Genomic DNA, 20296 nt, shown 5'->3' with positions numbered 1-20296 from the left:
TTTAGGATACTAATCCTCAAATCTGTTTAGATTAGATTAGATTAGATTCCCTACAGTGTGGAAACAGGCCTTTCAGCCCAGCAAGTCCACACTGCGCCTTGGAGCATCTCACCCAGATCCATCACCCTATAACCCACCTAATCTACACACCCCTGAGCACTTCAGGCAATTTAGCATGGCCAATCCACCTAGCCTGCACATCTTTGGGCTGTGGGAGGAAACCGGAGCACCCGGAGAAAACCCACGCAGACACGGGGAGAATGTGCAAACTCCACACAGACAGTCGCCCGAGGCTGGAATCGAACCCGGGTCCCTGGCACTGTGAGGCTGCAGTGCTAACCACTGAGCCACCGTGCCACCCAATCTGTCCAAATCTGTTCAGATCCTGTACATGAAAAAGCTACATCCCTGACTTGAGCCTCCAACCTGTTACAAAGGGGAAATCAATCAAACCCCTCTGATGATTAAGCCGAAACACAAGCCCAACCTGTTATGACGGGAGTAGATGTTCCCTTCTAATAGTTACCTCCAATAATCTGTCAGGAACATCTCTTTCTGCTAATCTCTCTGTAATTGCTTCTCTGAGGACTTTGAACTAAAGAAGCTATGGTACCTTTGATGGGACTTTTTAGAGAGCTTGATGATTTTGCATGAAAGCCAGGTTTATGTCTCAGATGGCGGTTGGCTCCCTGTGTATTTTCCAAATGTCCTCCCTTTTAACCCCTTGGTGACCTGTCACGTTCTTACACCAGGATTGGTTCCAGGTTGTCAACACCATCAGATTTAAATTCAATTGGCTTTCAGTATCCAGGGCCTGGTTTAAATTAATTGGCTGAATTCAAAAACCTGTTGTCTTGGTAAAAATACTGCTTTGCCTACGATTAATATAACTCTTCAATACATGTTCCAATTAATGAACTCTCTGTGCAAATAACATAGAACATAGAACATAGAACATAGAACAGTACAGCACAGAACAGGCCCTTCAGCCCACAATGTTGTGCCGACCATTGATCCTCATGGATGCACCCTCAAATTTCTGTGACCATATGCATGTCCAGCAGTCTCTTAAATGACCCCAATGACCTTGCTTCCACAACTGCTGCTGGCAACGCATTCCATGCTCTCACAACTCTCTGCGTAAAGAACCTGCCTCTGACATCCCCTCTATACTTTCCACCAACCAGCTTAAAACTATGACCCCTCGTGCTAGCCATTTCTGCCCTGGGAAATAGTCTCTGGCTATCGACTCTATCTATGCCTCTCATTATCTTGTATACCTCAATTAGGTCCCCTCTCCTCCTCCTTTTCTCCAATGAAAAGAGACCGAGCTCAACATGTTCTATTTAAATCTGCAAGCTTAGGAAAACATTCTATCTTATAAAGGGACCGCGACTGTCTTTTTTTACAAACAAAATCCAGCTCCCTGCTTTCCAATTCGTAAGTATTCTACATAACATTATACTATTGTACAAAGTGTAATCAGGGTGATAGTGCACATTAATGGGATGGAGTGTTGGACAGGAATGAGATGTAGGTGTTGTACTAGGTAGCGATCTCCTGAACTGCAGTCAGTGATAGAAACAGAGATGCACTGTGTCCATGGTGAGGGGCACTGGTTGACATGGGATGAGGAGTCTCTTCCTCTTGAGCAGGAGCTCTGTCCACTCTCAGCAGCTCAATTACAAACTGAGCTGGTACCTGGGCTGCCCAGCTCTACTCTGACCAGACCTTATGCTTCTGTCTCCCTAGAAGAGCCTGATTCAAACGTTGCATGGGCACAAATTTTGATGTCAATTTTAACTTCAGCTGTCATGACTTACACACTCTCCAAGCTGCTCCTACGAAAGGGGATTGTCTGCCGGAAACGACCCGGGGCATCGACTGCTGCTCAGTTGGCCTGTACCAGGTAAAGATCACCAGATATTCACAGCACCACACAATTATTACAGCGTGGAGAGAGACCACTGAACCTATATCGGTTCCTTAAAGAGACATCATTACCCAGTGCCAATCTCCTGCCTTTTTCCCAATATCCCTGTGTGCCATCACTATCCAACACCGTCCAGAATGCCTCAGTTGTATCTCCCTGCCCTGGTGGGATTCGAACCCAGGTCCCCAGGAACATATCTGGGTCTCTGGATTAACAGTCCAGCAATAATGCCACTAGGCCATTGCCTCCCTTTACATAATGTACAAATAAAAAGTCAGTTAGTTTGAACTAATTGCTATAAGGTTAACTTCTGTTGTAAAGTTAGTTATAAGTGGAATGTCATATAACTGCTTCTCCTGCCAGCATTTTGTAATTTATGGGTTGTGATTAATCGATCTTGTTCGGGCCATAGGAGAAGGTGCCTTCCAAGGCTAGTTAGCCCTTCCATCTCAACTTAAATTTTGTTTTAGGCTTGTATTACATCCTGGTTATGTATTGAAACCAACTTCTATGATTAGAGCATTTTTAGCTGGAAACTATTTGATATTGCTGGTAGTTTCAAAGAGGCAACTATTTACGAGAAAATAACTTTAGCCGTTATCCGTGCAGCTGCTTAAGAACCTCATTTCGCACCTGAAATTGTTCATTTACTGGGACAATCATCCTTTCATTAATAAAGCTGGAACTGGCCATCCATCTGTCCTAAGGCAACCTTTTATCAGAACCGACTTGGATGGGAACAGAGAGCAATCTTCCACTGCCCTTCTAGCTGCTTTGTTCACAGGTACCATTGTATTTCACTGTGTGAGCAAACAAACACCCATACCCCATTAGCTTAATGGGCCGAATGGCCTCTTTCTGCAACAATTCTTCTTCTATGAAGTGCTTGGAATGTGCTGCCAATGGAGATGGTGGAGGCAGATACAATAGCAAAGTTTACAATGCATCGTGACAGATTTCTCAATAGGCAGGGAATAGAGGGGCACGGACCATGTTGATGCTATCATGAGGACACCTATCTGTGCCCCTGACTACAGAGTTCCCTGTTACGACCGCTCACCCACACTTCCACCCACTTTGCCATCCAGCTGTGCCAGTCGCAATGCCACTGATCTGGCTGCTGCTTCCCCTGAGAAGCCTTTTCCCCAGACTGTCTCCAAAATGATATTCCTGTTTAAGAGGGGAGTAGTCCAAAGGGTCTCCTGCACTACTGGCCCGGCCCTCCTGGTGGTCACCCGTCGATCTGGCTGAACTTTTGGTTTGACCACTTCCTGAAGTTGCCATCTATAAAACATTCTGCCTCCTGGACACATTTCAGTGAGTGTAACTGCTGTTCCAACTAACCCGTGTGGTCTGAGAGGAGCTGCAGGTGCTCAACTTCCTGTTCACACACTTCTCAGGGATGTTTGATTTCTCCCCAAACTCCCATATCTTACAGGCAGGAGCACAGAGCTCCACTAAGTGCCATCACCTCCTGTTCAGTAAAGAAAAGGAAAAGACTTGGCCTTGCTGCACCTGCCTGCTGCTTGTCCTCCTCAGTGAAGCCCAATGTTCACACTGACCTCAACAACCCCATCCAAAACAGCCATTCCCACTAGTCAGGCAGATCAGAGAACTGTACTGGGCAGTGCAGGTTAAACTTTCACCGCTTTCTTCTTCATTTAGAGTTAAAAAAGATGCCTCTGCTGGATCGAACAATCAACCCCTGATGAGCACAGTTTGACAGCCTGAACACGTAAGGAATGAACCCCTTTCAAACATGATCATTCTTTCCCACATCAATGTGTTGGCCGTAATCAGCCAGTCAGGGAAGAAATGTTGGAGTTGGAGCTCAAAGGTTCTGTGATGCCATGAGAGAGCCAGCAGGGTTCATGGGAGAGTGGCAGTGACGTACACGTGGTACTTCCTTGTTTGATGGGGTATGGGTATCTCAGCATTCCCACAGGATCAGGCCCCGACTTCCCCTGTCTCAGGATAGGGAGTGAAGGGGTTGCTGGGCAAACCCCCATCTGTACAGGCTCTCTTTGGCCTGGCATGGGCTGTGTTTTCCTGTCGTGAGGAAGAGGAGGGGCATGAGTGAGATGACAGTGGATGGTATCACTGTCATTGTTGGTGCAGGTGGGAGAAAGACAGTGGGCATTAGCCACAAACTGCGCAGGCAGTGTCCAGGGTTAAGAGAACATAGAACATAGAACAGTACAGCACAGAACAGGCCCTTCAGCCCACAATGTTGTGCCGACCATTGATCCTCATGTATGCCCCCTCAAATTTCTGTGACCATATGCATGTCCAGCAGTCTCTTAAATGACCCCAATGACCTTGCTTCCACAACTGCTGCTGGCAACGCATTCCATGCTCTCACAACTCTCTGTGTAAAGAACCCACCTCTGACATCTCCTCTATACTTTGCTCCAACCAGCTTAAAACTATGACCCCTCGTGTTAGCCATTTCTGCCCTGGGAAATAGTCTCTGGCTATCAACTCTATCTATGCCTCTCATTATCTTGTATACCTCAATTAGGTCCCTTCTCCTCCTCCTTTTCTCCAATGACAAGAGTCCGAGCTCAGTCAACCTCTCTTCATAAGATAAGCCCTCCAGTCCAGGCAGCATCCTGGTAAACCTCCTCTGAACCCTGTCCAAAGCATCCACATCTTTCCTATAATAGGGCGACCAGAACTGGACGCAGTATTCCAAGTGCAGTCTAACCAAAGTTTTATAGAGCTGCAACAAGATCTCACGACTCTTAAACTCAATCCCCCGTTAATGAAAGCCAAAACACCATATGCTTTCTTAACAACCCTGTCCACTTGGGTGGCCATTTTAAGAGATCTATGTATCTGCACACCAAGATCCCTCTGTTCCTCCACACTGCCAAGAATCCTATCCTTAATCATGTACTCAGCTTTCAAATTCGACCTTCCAAAATGCATCACCTCGCATTTATCCAAGTTGTACTCCATCTGCCACCTCTCAGCCCATCTCTGCATCCTGTCAATGCAGCCTACAACAGCCATCTATACTGTCAACGACACCTCCAACCTTTGTGTCGTCTGCAAACTTGCTGACCCATCCTTCAATCCCCTCATCCAAGTCATTAATAAAAATTACAAACAGTAGAGGCCCAAGGACAGAGCCCTGTGGAACCCCACTCACCACTGACTTCCAGGCAGAATATTTTCCTTCTACTACCACTCGCTGTCTTCTGTTGGCCAGCCAATTCTGTATCCAAGCAGCTAAGTTCCCCTGTATCCCATTCCTCCTGACCTTCTGAATAAGCCTACCATGAGGAACCTTATCAAATGCCTTGCTGAAGTCCATATACACCACATCCACAGCTCGACCCTCATCAACTTTTCTAGTCACATCCTCAAAGAACTCAATAAGGTTTGTGAGGCATGACCTGCCCCTCACAAAGCCGTGTTGACTGCATTTAATCAAGCCAGATGGTCATAAATCCTATCCCTCAGAATCCTTTCAAACACCTTGCAGACGACAGGCGTGAGACTTACTGGTCTGTAATTGCCGGGGATTTCTTTATTTCCTTTGTTGAAGAGAGGAATTACATTTGCCTCTCTCTAGTCCTCAGGTACGACTCCAGTGGAGAGCGAGGATGCAAAGATCTTCGCAAGTGGCGAAGCAATTGCATTTCTCGTTTCCCAAAGCAGCCGAGGACAAATCTGATCCAGGCCTGGTGACTTGTCAATCTTAATGTTTGACAAAATTTTCAGCACATCAGCTTCCTCTATCTCTATCCATTCCAGCATGCACACCTCCTCTTCAAAGGTTTCATTCACTACAAAGTTCGTTTCTTTCGTAAAGACAGAAGCAAAAAACTTATTTAGGGCTTCCCCTACCTCCTCAGACTCCACATACAAGTTCCCTATGCTGATCGGCCCTACTCTTTCTTTGACCATTCTCTTATTCCTCACGTAAGTGTAAAATGCCTTTGTGTTCTCCCTAATCCGTTCTGCCAAGCCTTTCTCGTGCCCCCTCCTGGCCATCCTCAGACCATTTTTGAGTTCTTTCCTCGCCTGCCTGTAATCCTCTAGAGCTGAGCTTGACCCTAGCTTCCTCCACCTTATGTAAGCGACCTTCTTCCTTTTGATGAGAAGCTCCACCGCTCTCGTCATCCAAGGTTCCTTTATCTTACCCCTTCTTGCCTGTCTCAGAGGGACATATTTATTCATCACTCGCAACAACTGTTCCTTAAACAGTCTCCACGTGCCTTTACCATGGAACAATTGCTCCCAGTCCATGCTTCCTAACTCATGTCTCATCGCATCATAGTTTCCTCTTCCCCAATTAAATATCCTCCCATTTTGCCTAATCCTCTCCTTCTCCATAGCTATGTAGAATGTGAGGCAGTTATGGTCACTATCACCAAAATGCTCTCCCACCACAAGATCTGATACCTACCCCGGCTCGTTTCCGAGCACCAAGTCTAGAATGGCCTCTCCCCTCGTCGGCCTGTCAACGTACTGAGTTAGGAAACCCTCCTGAACACACCTTACAAAAACAGCTCCATTCAAATCCTCTGCTCGAAGGAGGTTCCAATCAATATTGGGAAAGTTAAAGTCACCCATTACAACAACCCTACTACATCCGCACTTTTCCAAAATCTGTCGACCTGTGCTTTCTTCAATCTCCCTGCTGCTATTGGGGGGCCTGTAGTAAACCCCTAACGAGGTGACTACTCCTTGCTGTTCCTAATTTCTAATGGTGTGGGGAGGCTGAAAGGGAGATAACAGGTGTGTGCTGACAACTGTGAGAGGGATGGGGCATGAGATAGAGTGAGTGTGAAGTAGCAGAGAGAAGAGTCTGTCACTTAGCTGGGGAACAGAGGTCTCTGAGCAGACTGGCAGGATCTCATGGCACTGCTTCCTCTGCTACTCCCTCTCAATTGCACCAGTCCATTCAGCAGGACCTCTAGGTTCTAGTGGGAGAAATCACAGTGTCTTATTCCCCTTGTCCCAGAGGCTGAGATGCTGTCCATCAATAAACAGAGCAGCTTCAGAATGCCAAGACTTGTGTGGGTGCATAGTGACCTTATGAAGGTGGCATCAATAAAACAGATGCCACTGTCAACCGAGTGGCAAATTGTTCTAAGATAACAAAGTGTGGAGCTGGATGAACACAGCAGGCCAAGCAGCATCTTAGGAGCAGGAAAGCTGCTTGGCCTGCTGTGTTCATCCAGCTCCACACTTTGTTATCTCGGATTCTCCAGCATCTGCAGTTCCCATTATCTCTGATAGCAAATAGTTCTGAGATGGGTGTGTTATGATGTGATGGAAATCAGATTGGAGAGACAGTATTGGGCTGTTGTTGGTAAGTACTGTTGTGGACCAGACCCCTTCAAGATATGTTAGGAAGGTAATCTGGACCCTAATGTTTTCTTATTTTAAAGATAGAAGTGAAGCGCCATGTTCCAGATGCACTGCGAATGGTCAAATTGCTCAATGTAACACAATCAATTTTTTTAAGCAGAGATAACAAAGCTCCCATTATCACTGATCACAATTTTTTTAAGCAGTACAGATAAAATACAATAAAAGAGAGATGAAACGACAATTACTTAAGCTCTATTGTAAAACAATAGATGTAGTGGCTATTGCGAGGTAACTGTTCCAATGTAGTAACATCCCATGAACACAGCCCCTGACAAACAGGCAAATTCAGGAAAATAGATTTTTCTCACACAGTAACCCAGCAGCACAGAGAGAAACCTCACTCGTCGCTGTAACCGAGAGAGGGAAAAGATATTATCTGCTTCTTCATGATCACAACAGCAGCTACTTAAGGCTAAACCTAAAAACTGAAAAAAACCCAACCAATCCTGATCTGTGAGACATGGCCGTACCCAGCCAGGGTGCTTCTATTGTTCCAACATTTAAAAAAACCCCGGGCTTCACAAATTGTTTACGCCAGAGATTTTCATTGACTACTCTTACCTCTGCCTTACCACCTCTCTTCAAAGAAAAACCTTTTAAAGCATCATCACACCTCCCCTCTTAAAAATAAAGAACGATCAACATCCAAAAATGATTTCAAACTTTTTGTGAAGATTTATAGCTTGGGTTGTGGATGAGTTTGTAGACTTGCTCGCTGAGCTGGAGGATTTGGTTGCAAACGTTTTGTCACTCTGCTAGGTAACATCATCAATGCACCTCCCATGAAGGATTGGTGTTCTGTCTCACCTGTTATTTATATGCCTCGGCCTGTTCAGAAATAAAAAGGAGGTACCTCCTGACGTATCTGGCTTGTCGATATTGTTCCAAAGTAATGACATAAATAAGTAAGACAAGGAGGACTGCCGAAGCAAGTAGGCAACATACAATAAAGTGTTACATGCAATGCAGATTATGTGATACATTGGACAAGCATATGGACGTACATGGAATAGTGTAGGTTAGATGGGCTTCAGATCGGTATGACAGGTCGGCGCAACATCGAGGGCCGAAGGGCCTGTACTGTGCTGTAATGTTCTATGTTCTATGTTCTAAAAAAAAAGCTGAGCTGCAGATCTGATGGATGAATTGGTTTGAACTCCCTGTTAACAATGCAGAGATTTAGCTGGGTTAGAAGCACCTTATAATACAGCATCACGGGGCTATTTCCTAGCAGAAGGTATTTGAAAAGAATACAGTAACCTGCCTTTGGTTGCCCATGTTGGGATACTGGAGGAATACTGTTCCTTCATGTGGTCATTTTTGGATTGAACATCAGTAATGCATTTGTGCTGTTGCCTGGCACACCACGTTTTAGGTACAAGCCACAAGATAAAGCATACAAACCCACGGCTTGAACAGACCCTACCTCCTGTTGTACGAGGTCTAAAACTAAACAGAGAAACAGGAAACAGGATACGGAACAGACTGCGAGTGGACAAAAGGAGGCAGTGCAGGATTCCTTTAAAACTCACAGGGGAGGCCTTAAAAAACCTCCTCAGCTACACCCACCCAGAATTCGCTGTATGTTAAAACCCTTCTCCAGGCAATCCTCCTCCCGAAACAATTGGCTATTACCAAATACGCTGCACCATGTCTCCGATGATTCTGTAGTTACTTAGGGTAACATTCCGGCTGATCAGGCTGCCGCAGATCAAACTTTTCTTGTGCCCTCTATGAGCAAGCAGGCAATAAATTGCTTGTCTCCTTCGAACACGACGGGCGTGCCAGATATTGTCACTGTTCAGCGTTTCCAGGGGGAACGCCCCTGGCTCTGAAACATGATTATGGAAGACGCATGGGTGTTCGTGCTTTGCGTCCTCAGGCCACTGGGTCACTCCAGTTGGCCAAGTGTGTACACCTGCTGCTTTGTTACCAATGCTTATTGACTGCTCAAGGAGTGCTCTGCGTAACAGGAAAACACTCTCGCCAGGTGGTCTATGTGAGTGCATTCAGCTTGATTTTATTGCATTGTCATGTGTACACTGCTATAGGTATTGTCTTGTTACTGTTGACGCATTTAGTAGATGGAGTGAGGCCTTTCCAACCACTAATAACAAAGCCTCGACAGTGATCAAATTTTTAAAAAATAACATGTACAATTTCTCAGAAATGGCCATAAAGAACGAAGTTATTGACTAAGTGGTCAAAAGATGGTACCTTTGATACCAGCATATGCGAGGAAATGGAAGGGTTAATTAAGAACTACAGATCAACAGATAAATCGGGAAAAAGAAGTAAAGAAAAAAGGACCAAGAGATGGAAATATTAAACCTACTGAGCAAAGAAGGGGACGAGTTGAGAAATGCTTACCAGGCACCAGGTGTGACCAGGAAGGGAGCTAAAGAACAGGTTATCAGACTACAGAAGTAGAACACCCAGAAAAGAAATCCTCCCTATACCCAAGCTTGGAGAGGATGGATAGACCCCCTCCCGATGCAGACAGTGAAAATAGAACATAGAACATTACAGCACAGTACAGGCCTTTCGACCCTCGATGTTGTGCCGACCTGTCATACCAATCTCGAGCCCATCTAACCTACACTATTCCATGTATGTCCATATGCTTATCCAATGATGACTTAAATGTACCTAAGGTTGGCGAATCTACTACCGTTGCAGGCAAAGCGTTCCATTCCCTTACTACTCGCTGAGTAAAGAAACTACCTCTGACATCTGTCCTATATCTTTCACTCCTCAATTTAAAGCTATGCCCCCTCGTGCTCGCTGTCACCATCCTAGGAAAAAGGCTCTCCGTATCCACCCTATCTAACCCTCTGATTATTTTATATGTTTCAATTAAGTCAGCTCTGAACCTTCTTCTGTCTAATGAAAACAGCCTCAAGTCCCTCAGCCTTTCCTCGTAAGACCTTCCCTCCAGACCAGGTAACATCCTAGTAAATCTCCTCTGCACCCTTTCCAAAGCTTCCACATCCTTCTTATAATGCGGTGACCAGAACTGTACACAATACTCCAAGTGCGGCTGCATCAGAGTTTTGTACAGCTTCCCCATAACTTCTTGGTTCCGGAACTCGATCCCTCTATTAATAAAAGCTAAAACACTGTATGCCTTCTTAACAGCCGTGTCAACCTGGGTGGCAACTTTCAAGGATCTGTGTACATGGACACCGAGATCTCTCTGCTCATCTACACTGCTAAGAATCTTACCATTAGCCCAGTAAATTCCCTTCCGGTTACTCCTACCAAAGTGCATCACCTCACACTTGTCTGCATTAAACTCCATTTGCCACCCCTCAGCCCAGCTCTGCAGCTTATCTATGTCTCTCTGAAATCTACAGCATCCTTCATCACTATCCACAACTCCACCGACCTTAGTGTGGTCTGCAAATTTACTAACCCATCCTTCTACGCCCTCATCCAGATCATTTATAAAAATGACAAACAGCAGTGGACCCAACACTGATCCTTGCGGTACACATCTAGTAACTGGTCTCCAGGATTAACATTTTCCATCAACCACCACCCTCTGTCTTCTTTCAGCAAGCCAATTTCTGATCCAAACTGCTATATCTCCCACAATCACATTCCTCCACATTTTGTACAATAGCCTACTGTGAGGAACCTTATTGAATGCCTTGTTGAAATCCATATACACCACATCAACCGGTTTACTCTCATCTACTGTTTGGTCACCTTCTCAAAGAACTCAATAAGGTTTGTGAGGCACGACCTACCCTTCCCAAATCCGTGCTGACTATCCCTAATCAATTTATTCTTTTCTAGATGATTGTAATTCCTAGCCCTTATAACATTTTCCAACACTTTACCAACAACTGAGGTAAGGCTCACTGGTCTATAATTTCCAGGGTTGTCTCTACTCCCCTTCTTGAACAGGGGAACCACTGTTATTGAATCGTTAAAAAGCTTATCTCGAGTGCGAGTGCCTTCCATTTCTGGTTGCAACAGCAGCGCGAGCAGGAGCTTGGAGCAGGAGCCAGTCGGGAAGCCTGTGAGTCACGGTTTTTGAATCGTTAAAAAGCTTACCTCGTGAATAGGCGGAGGGACGCTGAGCAGGAGCCGACACGGGACTGGTGAGTGAGTGAGGTAATATATTTGTGTGGTTGCGTTACCCGAAACACTTCCCGGGCAGTGTCACCCACCCATCCTCCTCCTCTAACCAAAAAATGGTTCTGTGAGCCTGATTGGGAAGTAACAAGTTTATTTTTTATTCTTTATTTTTAAGTCTTAGGAATTTAAAGCAACGCATTCCATGCTCTCACAACTCTGTCTCTCTCACTCCTATCGAGAATCATCTTTGCTATCCTTTCCTCTACATCTCTGGAACTATTCGGAGACCTCTCCTTTCCTGTTTCTAACCTCAGCTCATACGACCTCAGTTGACGAGTCCCCAAACATCCTTTCTGCAACTGTAATACTGTCCTTGACCAACAATGCCACACCTCCGCTCCTTTTACCATCTTCTCTGTTCTTACTGAAACATCTAAATCCCGGAACCTGCAACAACCATTCTTGTCCCTGCTCTATCCATGTCTCCGGAATGGCCACAACATCGATGTCCCAGGTACTAACCCATGCTGCAAGTTCACCCACCTTATTCCGGACGCTCCTGGCATTGAAGTAGACACACTTCAAACCAACATAATACTTGCCGGTGCCATCTTGCTTCCCTGATACTTTATTTCGGACCACCCTACTCTCAACCTTTTCTATAGTCGAACTACAAATTTGGTGCCCATCCCCCTGCTGAATTAGTTTAAACCCACCCGAACAGCCTTAGCAAATTTCCCCCCCAGGATATCGGTACCCTCTGGTTCAGGTGAAGACCATCTTGCTTGTAGAGGTCCCACCTACCCCAGAAAGAGCCCCAATTATCCAAGAATCCAAAACCCTCCCTCCTGCACCATCCCTGTAGCCACGTGTTCAACTCCTCTCTCTCCCTATTCCTCGCCTCACTAGCACGTGGCACGGGCAACAAACCAGAGACAACAGCTCTGCTCGTCCTAGCTCTCAGCTTCCATCCTAGCTCCCTGAATTTCTGCCTTAAATCCCCATCTCTCTTCCTACCTATGTCGTTGGTGCCATTGTGGAGCACGACTTGGGGCTGCTCCCCCTCCCCCTTAAGGATCCCAAAAACACGATCAGAGACATCACGCACCCTGGCACCTGGGAGGCAACACACCAACCGTGAGTCTCTCTCGTCCCCACAGAACCTCCTATCTGTCCCCCTAACTATGGAGTCCCCAATGACTAATGCTCTGCTCCTCTTCCCCCTTCCCTTCTGAGCAGCAGGGACAGACTCTGTGCCAGAGACCTGTGCCCACTGCTTTCCCATGGTAAGTCGTCCCCCACGACATTATCCAAAACGGTATACTTATTGTTGAGGGGAATGGTCACAGGGGATCCCTGCACTGCCTGCCGGTTCCCTTTCTGTCCCCTGAACATAACCCATCTGCCTTTTTCCTGTCCCTGAGGAGTGACTACCTCCCTGTAACTCCTCTCAATAACCCCCTCCGCCTCCCGAATGATCCGAAGTTCATCCAGCTCCAGCTCCAGTTCCCTAACGCGGTTTTCAAGGAGCTGGAGTTGGGTGCACTTCCCCCAGATGTAGTCAGCAGGGACACTAGTGGTGACCCTTAGCTTCCACATTCTGCAGGAGGAACATTCAACTGCCCTGACCTCCGTTCCCATTATCCTAAATTCCCCAGACTTAAAAGAATAAAAAATAAACTTGTTACTTCCCAATCAGGCTCACAGAACCATTTTTTTGGTTAGAGGAGGAGGATGGATGGGAGACAATACCCGGGTAGTGTTTCGGGTAACACAACCACACAAATATATTACCTCACTCACTCACCAGTCCCGTGTCTGCTCCTGCTCAGCGTCCCTCCGCCTATTCACGAGGTAAGCTTTTTAACGATTCAAAAACCGTGACTCACAGGCTTCCCGACTGGCTCCTGCTCGAAAAAATGCGAGGCAATGTCCTGTAAAAAGGGGAATGGTGGAGATAGAGGGAGAACTAGAATGGGAAAGGGGTGAAAAAGAAAAGAATACCTTAAGGGAGAAAGAGAGGCAGAAAGAAAGATAAGGCAGGAAGAAATGAAAGCTGTACAGCATGAACAGCAGGAATTAAGACAAGAAATTAATACATTGCAAAGATTAAGGGAACAAAATGAGTATGAGGAGTTCCTGGATAGTCAGAGGAGGGCACGGCAGGGAGGGAGTGGAAGTGATATAAAGGTTAAAGAGGAAGAAGAGAAACAGGCGGAAGGAGGGATCGAAGCAGGAAAGGCGAGTAAAGGATGGGAGGAATCGGAGACAGAGTCATATTCAGAATCTGCATCTGAGGAGGAAACACAATGCTGCCGTTGTAGAGCCCCCAGAAGGAAAGATGCTGCTATTACTTATTAAGGGGAAGAAACAGTCACAATATGTTCCTCGGGGAGCCCAGGATCTGGAAGGGCTGAGGAATGCGCTCCCCAGTTTACATGAGGGAGCAGGGAAGTGGATCAGAGCTTTTGAAGATGAGACCACAGGACAATTGTTGGCTACGGGAGATTTGAAGGTGTTGCTGTCAAGGATAGTGGGGTACCCGAAGTTAAAAGAAATAATGGACCGAGCCGGTTTGAAAAATGTGGTGGACAACCCGAAGGTGGACGGCGTTGGGTTTGATCAAGTGAGACAGAGGGTATGGCAGGTCCTCAGACACTGTTATTCACCAAAATTGGACCCTCGAGCACTAAAGGAGAAAAAATGGGAGACAGTGAAAACCCGGCAGACTATTTAGGGCAGCAGCTGAGAAAATGGAAGCGGGACACGGAACTAGACATGGAGAGTAATAAGTTGCTGACTGCAATATTTCGAAACGCTGTCACTGATGCAGTGCCCTCTCAAGTCAGGTCTAAATTGGAGGAAGTGGTGGGACTGACGACAGTGGCCACCAAGTGTTCAGAGACCACTGAGCCCATGTAGTTGAAAAGTACAGAAAAGACAACGAGAAACTGTCTGAGCAGCAGGAAGAGGTGCCGAGAAAACCTGCACAAATGCAGATCGAAAAGGACAAACAGGTACTGTCTGTGAGAACCGACTCAATGGTCGATGCAAACATGAGCCGGACGCAGGGGGTGGGGGGGGGCCCTTACATTGCTGGGCAAGGGCTGGGAAATTCCATGCCAACAATAGAAGTCCCTCGGGAAGGTTTCCTACAGACACTGTACCCAGGACACGGGTAAAATTAAACAGCAACCCAGACAGAGCTGGGGTCCCCAAGGAGAGGGGCGCAGGGGTGGGGGAGCGAAAAACGCGGCAGGAAACCAAATTCAAGGGGGAGGGGGCGAATTAATGTGCTGTGAATGTTACCAACCGGGCTACTTCGGAAGGATTTGCCCCTTTTGGAATTGCCCCGCCCCGACACATGATGGACCTAGGCGTCAGGAATACCTGACAGCCCAGCGGAACCCACAGATCCCTGTGGGATGTGCTAGGGGCTGCCCTGAGAACCCGGGTGGGAAGGCATTGTGTCCTGCGATTACGTGGGAGGCTGATCAAGAACCAATTGAACCGGTTAGTATCGAGGGACGGCTGACGCCGGTGATGGTAGATACTGGAGCCACACTATGCCTCCCACCTTCCCATGTCAAGCAAATTTATGAAAACTGTAGGGTTCTCGGGGAAAGCACAGCTAACTCGATTCACGGCTCCAGTGAATTTAGAAATGGAAGGCAAAGAGATAGTCTTGCCGATACTAGTGTCCAAACGGACACCAATTCATTTGTTAGGTCGGGATGCTTTACTGAAATTAGAATTGAGATTAGAAAGTACACAGCAGGGTTTCAGTGTAGGAAAAGCAAATGCACAGTTAGCGATGCAGGATGCTAGAGACGTCAATGCGTATTGGCTGGGTGATTATAGCCTGTTACATTGAGTGTTTGGGAACATTGGGAGACAGAAGGATTGACAATGTTACTGAGGGCGAAAGCACCGAACTCTGAGTTACACTGTGCAGTAATATTTGATGGGACTCTGGCTGAAGTATTGGAGAAATGGGGCGGTGTAGGGTTGACACTCCGCAGCATTTAGTGGGTGAAGCTACAATGATAGGAAAACAAGGAGCAGCGCTACAAGTTAGGAAGAACGAATTTTTTGTAAAATTGTACCACGTGCCGGGAGCCGCACCTCATGAGGCACGAAGAGTGAGTGAGGGGGCACCAATGTAAAGGCCTCGGGCCTGTGACTAAACAAGCAGCAACAGTTAGGGATTGGCAAATAATAGCACCAGGAGTTAGGAAATCTGGGGATGATGGTTATGTTAAAATTATAGTACACATTGATATGGTAGGGAACCCAAGCAAGGTACAAATAACTCAACAGAACGTGCCTGGAAAAGTCAGTGAGAACAACCAACAGCTGGACAACAAAGTGTGGAGCTGGATGGACACAGCAGGACCAGCAGCATCTCAGGAGCACAAAAGCTGACGTTTCGGGCCTAGACCCTTCATCAGAGAGGGGGATGGGGTGAGGGTTCTGGAATAAATAGGGAGAGAGGGGGAGGCGGACCGAAGATGGAGAGAAAAGAAGATAGGTGGAGAGAAGACTATAGGTGAGGAGGTAGGGAGGGGATAGGTCAGTCCAGGGAAGACGGACAGGTCAAGGAGGTGGGATGAGGTTAGTAGGTAGATGGGGGTGCGGCTTGGGGTGGGAGGAAGGGATGGGTGAGAGGAAGAACCGGTCAGGGAGGCAGAGACAGGTTGGACTGGTTTTGGGATGCAGTGGGTGGGGGGGGAAGAGCTGGGCTGGTTGTGTGGTGCAGTGGGGGGAGGGGACGAACTGGGCTGGTTTTGGGATGCAGTAGGGGAAGGGGAGATTTTGAAACTGGTGAAGTCCACATTGATACCATTAGGCTGCAGGGTTCCCAGGCGGAATATGAGTTGCTGTTCCTGCAACCTTCGGGTGGCATCATTATGGCAGTGCAGGAGGCCCATGATGGACATGACATCTAAAGAATGGGAGGGGGAGTGGAAATGGTTTGCGACTGGGAGGTGCAGTTGTTTGTTGCGAACTGAGCGGAGGTGTTCTGCAAAGCGGTCCCCAAGCCTCCGCTTGGTTTCCCCAATGTAGAAGAAGCCACACCGGGTACAGTGGATGCAGTATACCACATTGGCAGATGTGCAGGTCAACCTCTGCTTAATGTGGAATGTCATCTTGGGGCCTGGGATAGGGGTGAGGGAGGAAGTGTGGGAGCAAGTGTAGCATTTCCTGCGGTTGAAGGGGAAGGTGCCAGGTGTGGTGGGGTTGGAGGGCAGTGTGGAGCGAACAAGGGAGTCACGGAGAGAGTAGTCTCTCCGGAAAGCAGACAGGGGTGGGGATGGGAAAATGTCTTGGGTGGTGGGGTCGGATTGTAGATGGCGGAAAAGTCGGAGGATGATGCGTTGTATCCGGAGGTTGGTGGGGTGGTGTGTGAGAACAAGGGGGATCCTCTTTGGGCGGTTATGGCGGGGGCGGGGTGTGAGGGACGTGTTGCGGGAAATACGGGAGACGCGGTCAAGGGCGTTCTCGATCACTGTGGGGGGAAAGCTGCGGTCCTTGAAGAACTTGGACATCTGGGATGTGCGGGAGTGGAATGTCTTATCGTGGGAGCAGATGTGGTGGAGGCGGAGGAATTGGGAATAGGGGATGGAATTTTTGCAGGAGGGTGGGTGGGAGTCGGTGGGCTTGAAATGGACATCAGTTACAAGCTGGTTGCCTGAGATGGAGACTGAGAGGTCCAGGAAGGTGAGGGATGTGCTGGAGATGGCCCAGGTGAACTGAAGGTTGGGGTGGAAGGTGTTGGTGAAGTGGATGAACTGTTCGAGCTCCTCTGGGGAGCAAGAGGCGGCGCCGATACAGTCATCAATGTACCGGAGGAAGAGGTGGGGTTTGGGGCCAGTGTAGGTGAGGAAGAGGGACTGTTCCACGTACCCTACAAAGAGGCAGGCATAGCTGGGGCCCATGCGGGTGCCCATGGCCACTCCCTTAGTCTGTAGGAAGTGGGAGGAGTCAAAAGAGAAGTTGTTGAGGGTGAGGACGAGGTTCTGTGTTGGATATTAGCTGAGAAAGGAGGAGTTTGTGTAATGCTTGGGGAGCACTGTTGTACCTTTATACCTCAGAGAGTAGTAAGGGAATGGAACGCTTTGCCTGCAACGGTAGTAGATTCGCCAACTTTAGGTACATTTAAGTCATCATTGGATAAGCATATGGACGTACATGGAATCGTGTAGGTTAGATGGGCTTAAGATCGGTATGGCAGGTCGGCACAACATCGAGGGTCGAAGGGCCTGTACTGTGCTGTAATGTTCTTTGTTCTAATACCACTCCAGAGGGGTCTTTTACTGAGGCAGGAGCTTAAGGACAATGCAGGCCTTGGTCATCAGGCTTTTGACTGGTTAGATAATATGCTGGGGGCATGGGGAGCTTGTTTTGCCAAGGTTGGAATTATTGTAGGTATTGTACTACTTTTCGTCGCTTTTGTTTTTTGTTGTGCCTTACCTTTTATTAAGTCTCTTTTATTAAGTCTCTTTTAGTGCGCATTACTACACGGCAACAACCCCCAGACCAGCCCCCTCCTCTACCAGCGATGCACCACTCCACTACTACCACCCAGCGTCTGAAACGGTGCAGGAAGTGTGTTCGAAAGAAGACGCCAAAGCCACTTCTGTGGGATGCGCGGTCCTTAGACTGTGAGGGTCCATGGGTCTTTTTCCCCTGTTCAGGCTATGGGGGACAGGTTTTTGGCCCAGGGGACTCCGGGATCAGGGGAGGAACCCGTTAAACATCGGACCTCGAAATTCACTTGGCCCATGTTGGGGTCGGCAAGATTGTCATTGGCACACAGGAGGTCTGTACTTAACTCTTTCTCCCTCTGAGTGAGACCAAAAGCTCTCAAAGCGGGGGATGATGCAAAATAAAATTATAGGGGCAGACGAAGGGTTAAATCTCACAGTGATCAGCAGGATGATGTACTGATTTGTGGAGTGTTACAATAATCAATAGAATGCTGTACCTTAACAGAATGAAGTGCTTGAGCATAGGTCAAGGGAGTGTAAAACAATGGTAGGACACCCAGGTTAGCTATTAACGGCAGCCTAATTAGGTTAATTAAAGCATGTAACATAGAAGTAAGGTCTAGCATGATGTAATGGGGACAACCCGAGGCGAAGGACCATTGTGGCAGATGTGGTAATAAATAAGAAATTTGGATACAGGCACAAGATGGCTTCTCGATGCAAGTTAGCAACAAAATGGCTTCTAGGCTGCGAACTTGATTAATTCTGCGAGAGTTACATAAATCACTAACCCTCAGACTGCTGCAAAGGAAGACAGTAGACAATGCGCCTTTCAGAATACAGCAGTAGCCTGATAAGATAGAGGATTACTAACCGCTCTAACTGACCTTCAAGTGCAGGTGCAGTGGCTCTCTGTCGTAAGATAAAAAAATGATCTAAGTGTAGTGACATAAGTTGTTTACCAGTTAATATCATTGGGCTTGCTGATAATTTTGAAGAAAATAGGTTAGCAAAAAGGTATAAAAAAAACGAGCCACGAGGATCGGGGGTGATCGAGAAACCATTTTCTGATTGTGACAGCTTTTGTTTGCAAATAAAAGTTTAACTTCCTGAAGAATTCTCCGCATCTCCTGGTAGTTTCTCCACGACACGCCTTACGCCGGTTTCAAAGCTTTCAGTTTACTGGCTCCAGCACCTCCTCTTTACCATGGATATGTAATTCCTTTACACATCCATTCCCCACCAGGAGGATCTGAGGGCTCTCTGCTTCTTCCTGGAGCAAAAGCCTGAACCATCCCCGCCTACCACCACCCTCCTCTGCTTGGCCAAGCTTGTCCTCACCCTCAACAACTTCTCTTTCAACTCCTCTCATTTCCTTCAGATAAGAGGGATTGCCACAGGTGCCCGCATGGGCCCGAATTATGCCTGTCTCTTTGTGGAGTATGTGGAACATTCCTTGTTCCAGTCCTATTCTAGCCCCCACCCACAAGTCTTTTTCAGCTACATCGACGCTATCATCGGTGCTGCTTCCCTCCCTCATCAAAAATTGGAAAAGTTCATCAATCTTGCCTCCAATTTCCACCCTGCCCTCACTTTGAACCTGGTCTATCTCTGACTCCTCCCTTCCCTTCCTCGACATTCCTGTTTTCATTTCTGGGGATAGACTGGCCACTAATACCCATTACAAACCCACCGACTTCCACAGCTACCTGGACTTTACATCCTCACACCCCACTGCCTGTAAAGACTCCATCCCATTCTCTCAGTTCCTCTGTCTCTGTCGCGTATGTTCAGATGAGGCCAACTTTGACAAGGGAGCCTCCAAAATGTCCACCTTCTTCCTCAACTGAGGACTCCCCAACTCCGTTGTCGACAGGGCTCTCAATCGGGTCCGACCCATCTCTCGCACTTCTGCCCTTACACCTTCTCTTACCTCCTCTAACAGCGATAGGGCCCCCCTTATCCTCACCTACCATCCCACCAGCATCCACATCCAGAAGATCATCTGACGCCATTTCTGCCACCTCCAGCAGGATGCCACCACCAGACACATATTCCCCTCCCCTCCCTTGTCTGCCTTCTGCAGGGACCTTTCCCTCTGGGGCACCATGGTCCATGCTTCCTTCACCCTCAACACTTCCTCACAGCCGTACGGTGCCTTCCCCTGTAGCCTGTGAAGGTGCAACACCTGCACATTTACCTCCTCACTTCCCAGTATCCCGGGGCCCAAACATACCTTCCAGGTGAAGCAACACTTCACTTGCACTTCCCACAATCTAGTCTACTGCATTCGCTGCTCACAATGTAGTCTCCTTTACATTGGGGAAACAAAGCATAGATTTGGCATCCACTTTGCAGAACATCTACGTTCTGCTCGCAAAACAAGGCCTGAACTACC

The 20296-nt window shown here is 47.5% G+C and overlaps 1 protein-coding gene across 1 annotated transcript in view; it reads left to right on the top strand.

Annotated features, from left to right (window-relative positions):
- Positions 1-19015, top strand: part of LOC132209521 (uncharacterized) — a 42551-nt gene extending 23536 nt beyond the window's left edge. Inside the window, exons 8-10 of the mRNA XM_059645120.1 lie at positions 1753-1909; positions 3599-3668; positions 17907-19015. Of these exons, the coding sequence (XP_059501103.1) occupies positions 1753-1909; positions 3599-3656 (215 nt within the window). The 3' untranslated portion in view covers positions 3657-3668; positions 17907-19015. The remainder of the gene's footprint in view (positions 1-1752; positions 1910-3598; positions 3669-17906) is intronic.
- Positions 19016-20296: the final 1281 nt, after the last annotated feature.

This window comes from Stegostoma tigrinum, chromosome 1, assembly GCF_030684315.1.
Source record: "Stegostoma tigrinum isolate sSteTig4 chromosome 1, sSteTig4.hap1, whole genome shotgun sequence".
Taxonomy (NCBI): domain Eukaryota; kingdom Metazoa; phylum Chordata; class Chondrichthyes; order Orectolobiformes; family Stegostomatidae; genus Stegostoma; species Stegostoma tigrinum.
This window is presented reverse-complemented; position numbering and strand designations above follow the sequence as displayed.